Genomic DNA, 10306 nt, shown 5'->3' with positions numbered 1-10306 from the left:
GAGGAGAAGGAGAAGGAGAAGGAGAAGGAGAAGCAGAAGGAGAAGCAGAAGCAGAAGCAGAAGCAGAAGCAGAAGCAGAAGCAGAAGCAGAAGAAGATGTTTAGCAGATTCCCAAATGCCAGCCAAAACCAGCCCTTCGAATGGGCTCTTTTGAAGATACAAACTTCAGAACTGCTCTGTTAACTCTTTCCTGTACAGTGTGTGTATATATTTGCATATTTGAAAATGGCATTCTTTTTCTTCACATCAAGTCTGAAATAAAAAGATCTTTAATATTAAAAATAATAATAATAATCTGCCTAGGAGTTTAATGTCTGAGCTACCATCTCAATCAAGAATGAACATTCACTTTAGCTTTTCTATTCCAAGATAACTTCTGAGTGACATGTTATAAACACATGGTTATGACACGTTCCTTAAAATGTTATAAGGACATTTTGTGGAGACTAGCTAGAAAGATAGAATGGATGGATACAGGCTGGCTGGAGAAGGGGAATTCTGGAATTGAGAGCCAAGGATCAAAAAACAACAGAAAATTATAGAAAAGAAATCCTGTCATTTACTACAACATGGATGAACCCGGAGGACATTGTGCTAAGTGAAATAAGCCAGACACACAAGGACATCCTCATATCGCTCATATGAGGATGAAACGTTTATATTTTGACTGAAATGTTGGTCACATGACTATGTGTATTTATCAAAATTAAGCACCAAATGCGTGAATTTTACTGTATATAAATAAGAATGGGAATGGAAAATATTCAACAATATCAAGAATTAAGAACAAAAGCTAATAGATTGGGGAAGATTTTCTCAGAGAATGTCAGGCAAAATACAAATTAGCATAACATTTCATTTTCAAAAATTGTTTAGACACTTTAAAAAAAGAACAATGAATGCATTTTGAATTTTAAAATATATTAAAATATTTAATATCTTATATTTGCATTAAATAATTTTAATATAAATTTAATCATTAATGCTAACTTTAATTTTATTATATTTTAATAGTTAATTTCTTTTTAATTTTTTAAATTTCTTTTTTATAACAGACTAAAGGAATGTACATATGTAAGAAATAGAACACTTTTTTGCTTTAAAAATAGCATTTTATTTAAATATTGTAACAAAGCTTTGAAGATAGTTTATCATTCTATGTTAATTAAACCAATTGACTTACCCAAGCCTATGCATGCTGTACACAGGAGGGCCCAAGGTTAAACACATATTTTTTTAAATGATTCTAAGGTTTTCACTTGAACACTGCCTTATGCCTTCCCTGGGCTTAGTGTCCACATTTAAAAATTTAAAATTTGACCCAGAAATAAGTTTCAGGCAGTGCAGGCAATTGTGAGAGGATCTGGTTAGCCCTCAGATATGATCAGATATGTCATGAGAACCATGTTCTTTCCTCATGCCCAATGGTCAGAAGTGGAGGAAGCTGTGAACCTTCTTGTAAAACAGCTAACAGGAAAGCCCCATGGTGATTGGTGGTGGGCCTCACAACCACATCCCGTGCATCTCCCTGGCCATCTGGGCTCATGTCTCCATCCAGCCGCTTCACATTCGTCTGGCAGAATCTATGCTATGCCTCGTACACTCACTACCCTGTTCTTCCTTGGTGAGTTCCTACATGGAAAAGAGATGGAATTCAGGTGTCGGGGGTGGGGAGCAGCATGTCTCATTATTCTTGTCTTTTAGGTCTGTATCTGAGCCAGAGGGTCAGCTCCCAGATACGTGAGTCCTTCCTTCAAAGCCCAACAGTCACTCTTCTCAGTTCAGACTAAGTATCCACCTGAGAACAAGGGAAGGAGAAGGCAGGGGATCTGGTTTGCTGGAAGGGCTGGAGGCCAGCATGGGTAAAAATTAGGGTGGTGAAGGACTTTGCAACTCCAGCCTCTGATTCTCTTCCAGAGACTCTCTCCAAACCTACCATCTGGGCCGAGCCTAATTTCATGATTCCAAACGGAATGCCGGTGATCATCTGGTGCCAGGGAATGCACAAGGCCACTGAGTACCGACTGTACTTTGAGGGACAGCTTTCTGCCTTGGAGAGACCGAACCCACCTGGAATGATGAACAAAGTCAAGTTCCCCACCCGTACCATGACCTCAAACATGGCAGGGCAATACACGTGCTCCTATCGAAGCGGAGAGCTATGGTCAAAGCCCAGTGACCCTTTGGATCTGGTGATCACAGGTAACCAACTAATCCTCCATCTGCAGAGTCATCCCCTTGGCCTCCCTTTGGTTATCTACTGAGAGTTATCTTTATGTCTTGGGTGTGGATTTGTCCTAGGTCAGTTTCTTCAGGTAAGAGACTCTGAGATAGATGTTTGTGTGCAGGAAGGGAGAACTGGGGAGTGTCCTCAAAAAACAGCACCTGTGCTGGATGAGAAAAACAGGCCGGGCAGGTGAAGTTGGACTGTGATTCTTAGTCTGAATCAGGCCAAGCAAATGTAGAACTCTGGACCTGAGATGGTCCTTTAGTGTAGACATAAAATGAGGCTAGGGGCTCTGTGCTCCGCCCCAGTATCAACCAGTGATTGGATGAGAACCGCTTCTAGAGAGGTTCCAGATAAATACTCTTGCTCTTGTGGCACTTGCATTCTAATAAGAGAAGACAGGCCATAAATCCAAGTCAGGACACATAAGTCAATTAGATAGCACATGAGGAGGAGATGATGGCATGGGAAGAAACAGAGTAGAATGGGGTAAAAGTGATTGGGGGGAGGGTAATCTTAGCTCCCCTTTAGCTGAGGGATGTTCTCAAACTTGAGCAAACAAAATCATCAGGAAGACTTATAAAAACACAGATGGCTTTAGGACACCACATTCATGGAGGCACTGCTCAGCATCGCCAAAAGGTAGAAACAACCCAAGTGCCCATCCATAAATGAAGGGACGAACCAAACATGGTCCATCCACACAGCGGGATATTATTCAGCTATAAAAAGGAAAGAAATTCTGACAAGTCTACAATGTGGATGAACCTTGAGGATATTATGGAAAGTGAAATAAGCTAATCACAAAAGGACAAATACTGTATGGTTCCTTGCAAACTTTGTTTGCTCAAGTTTGAGAACATCCCTCAGCTAAAGGGGAGCCAAGATTACCCTCCCCCCAATCACTTTTACCCCATTCTACTCTGTTTCTTTCCATGCCATCATTTCCTCCTCATGTGCTATCTAAAACCATCAAATTCATAAAGATGGGAAGTAGAATGGTGGTTGGCAGGGGCTGAGGAGAGAGGGAATAGGACATTATTGTTTAATGAGGACAGAGTTTCAGTTTTTCAAAATAAAAAGAACCCTGTGAGGGGCAGGAGATCTATTGTTGTGATGGCTGCACAACAATGTGAATGCATTTTAACACCACTGAATGGTACACTTAAAATGGTTAAGATGTGAATTTGATGTTACAGGTATTTTACAATTAAAAACAATGTTTTTTTACAACACAGATGGCTGCCCCATCTCTAAGTCCCTCCCTGATGCGGTGGGTCTGGGGTGGAGCCTAAGAATTTGCATTTCTAGCAAGCTTGTAGGTGACGCTAATGTTGCTGGTCCCAAAGACAAAACTCTGAGAACCACTGCTCCATGGCAATTCTCAGATTGAGATTCAAATTAACACCCCTGATAGCTGCAGAAGTGTCTCGGTCTTGAAGGGAGAGATTTTGGAGGGTGCATCCATGACCAAGACAAATCTGGGAATTAGAAGAGGCTGAGATTCTAGAGAGTTGATATCCTGGTCTTAAGAATGAGGGAGATGGGACATATTGGAAGCAGAATAAAGATGCCCTTTGACTACCAGCCACCTTCTCTCACAGGAATGTATGACAAACCCACCCTTTCAGTTCATCCTGGGTCTGAGGTGATATCAGGAGAGAAGGTGACCTTCTATTGTCGCCTAGAGACTGCAACAAGCACGTTCTTTCTGCTCAAGGAGGGGAGATCCAGCCACCCACAGCGCAGATATGGGAACATGCAGGCGGAGTTCTCTATGAACCCTGTGACCGCAGTCCATGGAGGGACATACAGATGTTTTGGTTCTTATAACAACCATGTATGGTCTCTCCCCAGTGAGCCTGTAACACTCCTGGTCACAGGTGAGAAAACCCCCAATTTTCCCCCATGTCCTCTCTGGAACCCCAAGTGAACCCCAACCAGTGATGAGAGACAAATGGGAAGATGTAGAGAGGGTACCACCAATGCCATCACCTACATCTATTTCCTAGAGGCCCAGTTCATTGTTCATGAGAAGGAACACCCACCCAGAGGGATAAGGAAGGGGAGGATAGAGAGAACTGGCAGAAAGGCCAGAGGCAACCCAAAGCCCTTTTTTTTCCTTGTCTCCATTATCAGGAGGTACTGGGAACACCAGCCTCACACCCACAGAGCAGCCATCTTCTTCTGGTGAGTAACTAGTACTTCTAAACTTGGGGCAGGAATCAAACCAATGACACTAAAAAAAAATGGTATTTATTTCAAAATATGTTGAGTGGATAGTGTGTGCCATGACCTATAGTTACATCAGTCACCCAGGCAGATACCCTTGCTCTTGTGGCACTTGTATTCTAGCAGGACAATACAGACCATAAGTCAAAGTCAGGATACATACATCAATTATACAGCCCATGAGGAAGAAATGGTGGTATGGAAACAAATGGAGTTAAGGCTATTGGGAGGCTAGGTAGCAATAGTCAATAAAGTTGCCTGAGTGGGCCTCACAGAGAAGAAGGAAGGAATGGCCACTGCATATGCTCCAAGGCAGGAAGATGGCCAGTGTGATAAAAACAAACAAACAAACAAACAAACAAACACCAGCAAGGAGGCCAGTGGGACTGGAAATGATGTCAGAGAGGTGGGGATAGGGTGGGGCAGCTCATTTAGGACCTAGAAGAAAATAGTAAGACTGAATTTTACTCTCTAAGAGGAAGAAAAAATGGTATCAATTGACTTAATAAGGAAACTGAGGCTCAGATAGAAGCTATGACTGGCATGAAGACACACACTTATCAGTCTGTGTGTCTGAATTCTTCCTCAGGTCCATCTGTCTTTTGACTCCTCCACTCTACCTGCCCAATGAAGCCACTAGGACCTGAAGCATGGGATAGGGACCTTGAAAAGCAACAGAGTGTTGTGGGGTATATCCAAGGGAAGGAGAAGCTGGGATAGAGGAACTAACACCAGCTGTTTTCCTCAATTCTCCACGTTTCTTATCATCTGCAGACTCTTGGGAACCCTACTTAGTAACCACAAAGACGGGATTCCAGGAAGGTGAGCAAGCAGCTGGGGGTGTGGGCTCTAAAGGAAGGTACTTGGAGCATGATCTGGAAATGAGAAGTGGGGTGAGGTAATGTTCATACGTTCTGGTCAGTGATCACTGTTTCTCTGACCCCAGATCTTGCCCTGTGGGATCACACAACCCAGAATCTTCTTCGGATTTGTCTGGCTTTCCTGGTCCTAGTGGCCCTTGTGTGTATCTTGGCTGAAGACTGGCTTCGCAGTAAGAAGACTCAAGAGGAAGCTAACATGGCTTTGAGTTGGGAATGCAGAAGAAGCTTCAGAACAGAAAAACACCTGGAGAAATGACCAAGAGATGCAGTGGCCACAGGTAGAGCTGAAAGCTGATCTTGACCTCGGGCTGTGTGATCTCTATGTTATACTCGTGAAGGAAACAGTCATTGCAGAAAATGAAAGAACAACTGCATGGAGTTTAATGAACCACCCTAGAGGAAGCAAGAGGTGGTGAGGTGGGGGCAGGGGGTGAAAATGCTAAATTTCATCTGCAGGCAGATCCCATTGTCTCTTTTAGGTTCTAAGTATTTTTGTGCCTGCTGGCCACAAACCATCTGTCCCATCCTCCACAGGATTCTGTCTTCACAGCTTTATACTTGCCTTATTCCTTGTTTCTCTTAGTAGATATCAGCTCTTCCAAGAATGTTTCTCAAATCATCCGGTTTGACTTATAATATCACTTTTACTACTTGAACCCTGCTACTGCATACATATTCATCTTCCTGTCTCTACCATGAACTCACATGAGTTAATTCTATGTCAGCTGTAATGGCTGTGCTCACAGCTCCCACTGCTAAAAGAGTTCTCAGGAAATAAATGTTGAATCAACGGATATATAAATGTGGCTGGAGAACAGCTCAGAACTTGAGTATAGTCCTTGATGTGCTGTCTGGGCACCACAAGCCGTTCCTTCTTGAAAATTTCTAGTTGATTAACCCATTAATATAACCATCATATGGGTCCCAGCCCCACTCCAATATTCTGGTCAAATTCATTCTCTAAATCTGAGTTTTCTGTTAAATATCACAGAATAATAATTCCAATCTCAAAGGGATAACAGAAAAACTTGATGAGATAAAAAAATATTAAGCATAAGCTCTGGCATATATGTTACTCAAGGCATGGTAACCATTATAAGTCCCAATATTATAGGAAATTGATAATTTCACCAATTATTACCTCATTGCCAGTGGCCCCAATACTGAATTATTTTTCTGTTCTTCACCTATCAGGTATTCTAAGGTCCAAGAATTTCTAAATTAATATAAAATTATAGTCTTCTTCATCCCAAAATGAGATGGGTTTTTTTGGGGAGTGGGTTCATGACATCCCAAGTTTTTTGTATTTTAACTTATGGCAAGAAACATAGAGTCTCAAGGAAAACATGTGTGAAGTAGAGGTATTTTAGGTCTCAAGATATTGATGCAGGGGCTTGAGTTGGGTGAAGGAGCCTCCTCCGAGGAATGAAGTGTCTTTACCATCCATGGCCCTGCTGTTTTCACCAGTTCAAGTCAAAATCTTCCAAAACTCGTCAACAAGGCAAGGCCAAATTATTTAAATATTGCATTACTCTTTTTTAAATACTGGACATGGTTTGTATTCTAGACAGCAAAATGAAGGATAAGGAGGGAGGAAGGAAGGAAGGAAATGGAAGGACTGGCCAACTGTTTGTTATAAAGATTTTTGGAAACAGCCACACAACACTTCCATTTATTTCTCAATGGCCAGAACTTAGTTGTTAGGGAGGTTGAGAAATGTAGCCTTTATTCCAGGTGACTCTGTGGCAAACTGGTACTTCTCTCACCAGTAAAGTGGGGAATAACATAACAGAGTTGTACTAGGCAACTCCAGCCTCTGTCCCAAGAGCCTACTATGTGTCAGGTGCTAGTGAAAGGATAACACACTGAGCAAACATTATCCCTGATGTGGCAGGATTGATTAATTGCCTGGAGTACAGATCTTAAATTAGTGAGTAAATAAAATGGAGTAAGTCTTGTGATAGAGGAAATCAGAATGTCATTGAAGCTTCCTCCTGTGCAAGGTTCCATTAAATAGAACTTGAGGAGGGTGTAGAGATGGGGAAAGGGATGATGGAGATAGGTGTCTGCACCAATTCGTGCAAAGGCTGAGATGCAAGACAGAGGGTAGAGAATATTCAGTGTCACTAGAGCTTTGACTGTGAGAGAGTGACTCTGGGGGTGATACCGGGCAAATGCAGAAGACAGATCAAACGTGGCCATAGACTCGCAATAATAAATCCACATTGTATCCTTAAGGTAATGGGAGCTCATTACGTATTTTGATCATGGATGTGATATGGTGAATTGTGTACTGTGTAGAGATCCTTCTGATTTCAATGAGAAGAAGGAATTATGTGAGAGATTTTTAAAAACATGACAAAAAGACAGAGAAAAGAATTGAGAATGACTCACCTATTTCTGGGGTTGACAACCAGGAAGACAAGAGTTCCACTGGTAATCCATAGGGAGGTCTAGCTATGGGCAATGGGTACATAATCTTAAGATTTGGTAATATATATTCTCCAGTTTTGTTCTCATTTTTCAAGATTTCCTTGATTATTTTGGGTGCCTTAGATTTCAATGTTAATTTTAGAATGTCAGTTTTTCCAAGTACCAACTAAAGCTGCAAATAAGAATGTACTGAAGGTACTCAAGCTACAGATCAATTTCGGGAAAACCATTATCTCTTCAATGTTTCAATTTGTAGAATATTTGGTCCGTAGATGTGCTATGTTTCACCACTTAATTACATGTTCACTAATTTCTCTAAATAATAGTCTATGCAGAGAATGTACACATCTTTTGTTAAATATCCATAAGATATATCCAGTAGTTACATCACCTCCGGATACATCCATAGTCACATAATTTTTACTTTGTAAGGGGTATTATTCTTTAAATAATGACATTGCTATTGTTGCTGGTATTATAAAAATAAAATTGACCTTTTTTATATAGACTGTGTATTCAGTGGTCTTGCAAAGTTCACTTCTTAATTTTAACAGTTTTAGGTTACTTAGGTTATCAAAAATTTTTAGAATTTTTTTCTAAAATTTTTTTTTCCAATTTTATTACTTGGAACCTCCAGGACATTAATAAATAAGAATGATGGCAGCAGGTATCTTTTTCTTAGTATCAATATTATGGGGAACATTTTTCATATTGTACCACTGAATAAACTAATTGTGATAATTTTTTGTAAAGACGCATTTTCCCAGTTAGAAAATCCCCTTGTGTTCTTCTTTTGCTAAATTAATTTTTTTGAAGATATGAAATAAACATATTCAATGAGACCAATGAAGAGGTTCCCACATTATTCTCGGTGAAAGTTGATAACTACTCAGAAAGGTAGATACCCTTAACATATTTTAGGCACAGAAGCCAGACTTCATTTTGTTGTTTAGAAATGATGGCTGAGGGGTGGCTCCATAGTGTAGTGGTTAACACGTCTGCTTTACACGCCGAAGGTCCTGGGTTCGCACCACAGGTGGAGCCACAGACCATACCCCGGGTGTGCCAGGCCCCAGGTTCAACAGGCCCCAGGTTTGCGCTGCAAGTGCGTGGGAGGGGACGCCTCGCCTTCAGAGATCCAGTTCTTAAGGGGAGACAGCAACATTCGTAGGTCAGGGGTGGAAGTAGGGGCAAAATTAAAGAGGAGGAAAAAAAGAAATGGTGGCTGAGTAAGTGGTAGGGTCAACAGCAACTCTGAAGTTTGTAAATTTGGCAAGTGAATGGATGAAGGGGATATTTTTCTCCTCACCCCCACCCACTGGTGTTGATAAGTCAATGAACCATGAGGTGTAAAAAGAAGGTATTTGGGGCAGAGTCAGAGACACAAGTTAGTGGTTCATCTTCCCAAATTGAAAAGTAGGTTTTCTGGTTGAAATATAATTGACATATAACATTGTATAAGTTCAAGGTGTACAACGTGTTGATTTGATACATTTATGTATTGCAGTATGACTGTTACCATAGTATTAGCTAACATCCCTACTGTGTTACATAATTATTTCTTTTTTTGTATGTGTGGTGGGAATAACTAAGTTCTAGTCTCTTAGCAATAATACAGTATTGTTGTCTATTATTGCTGTACTGCATATTAGAGCTCCAGGACTTATTTATCTACTAGTTGCTAGTTTGTCCCCTTAACAATATTTCCCCATTTCCCCCACCCTTCTGCCCCTGGTAACCACCATCTACTCTCTGTTTCTTCAAGTTCAGCTTTGTTAGATTTCACACATATAAGTGAGAACACACAGCATGTGTTTTTCTCTGATGACTTATCTCACTTAGCATAATGCCCTCAAGGTCCATCCATGTCACAAATGGCAAGATTTTCTTTCTTAAGGCTGAATAATACTCAATTGTGTGGAGATTATATAGGTGATAGATGATAGATGATGGATGATAGATAGATGATAGATAGATAGATAGATAGATAGATAGATAGATAGATAGATAGATGATAGATGATAGATAGATGGAGATGGAGAGAGAGACCGAGACAGAAAGAGAGACAGAGAGAGACAGATTTTTTTTTTTTTAAGCACATACATCTCATCACTCTACACCACAGCACTAGTATAGCCCGTCTCCCTTTCTTAAGGTGCTTACATGCTGGGCCATCTGTTTCTACAGGTTGATACTACAGTATCTTGGTCTCATGAATATTAGGAAAGGTCAAGTTTGAAGGATAAGAATGGCCTTCAAATCCCTCCTTAACTCAGCCCAACCTCTCCCCACTCTGCAATATCCCTAGGTTCTTACCTATTCCCAATCACAACAATAAGGCTGGATCTCTAGTCTGTCTTCTGATCTTTCTCATCCCATTTCATACAACAAATCTATTGAAGAATCAAGAGGAAGGGGAGAGAGGGCCAGATTTGATCTCTGTTAAAACCTGTGTTCCTAAGGCAAGATATGCTCCCTCTATTTCCAACTTCATTTGCCAAAAGCAAGGAACAGCTGGTCCTTAGCAATGTTA

General features: G+C 40.8%; 1 protein-coding gene across 3 annotated transcripts in view; it reads left to right on the top strand.

The window, feature by feature from the left end:
• NCR1 (natural cytotoxicity triggering receptor 1) overlaps positions 1 to 9720 on the top strand; it is a 22736-nt gene extending 13016 nt beyond the window's left edge. Inside the window, exons 2-8 of one of the 3 annotated variants that reach the window (XM_039857108.1) lie at positions 1559 to 1624; positions 1705 to 1740; positions 1918 to 2202; positions 3832 to 4110; positions 4367 to 4417; positions 5234 to 5281; positions 5406 to 9720. In XM_039857108.1, the coding sequence (XP_039713042.1) occupies positions 1591 to 1624; positions 1705 to 1740; positions 1918 to 2202; positions 3832 to 4110; positions 4367 to 4417; positions 5234 to 5281; positions 5406 to 5596 (924 nt within the window). In that variant the 5' untranslated portion in view covers positions 1559 to 1590 and the 3' untranslated portion in view covers positions 5597 to 9720. Of the gene's footprint in view, positions 1 to 1547; positions 1625 to 1704; positions 1741 to 1917; positions 2203 to 3831; positions 4111 to 4366; positions 4418 to 5233; positions 5282 to 5405 lie in introns of those variants that run through there. The other 2 variants (XM_039857109.1, XM_039857107.1) reach the window with 2 other exon arrangements.
• Positions 9721 to 10306: the final 586 nt, after the last annotated feature.

Source organism: Pteropus medius, unplaced genomic scaffold, assembly GCF_902729225.1.
Source record: "Pteropus medius unplaced genomic scaffold, Ma_sr-lr_union100, whole genome shotgun sequence".
NCBI classification, from domain to species: Eukaryota; Metazoa; Chordata; class Mammalia; order Chiroptera; family Pteropodidae; genus Pteropus; species Pteropus medius.
Note: the sequence above shows the minus strand (reverse complement) of the source record. Positions and strands in the feature narration are given on the sequence as shown.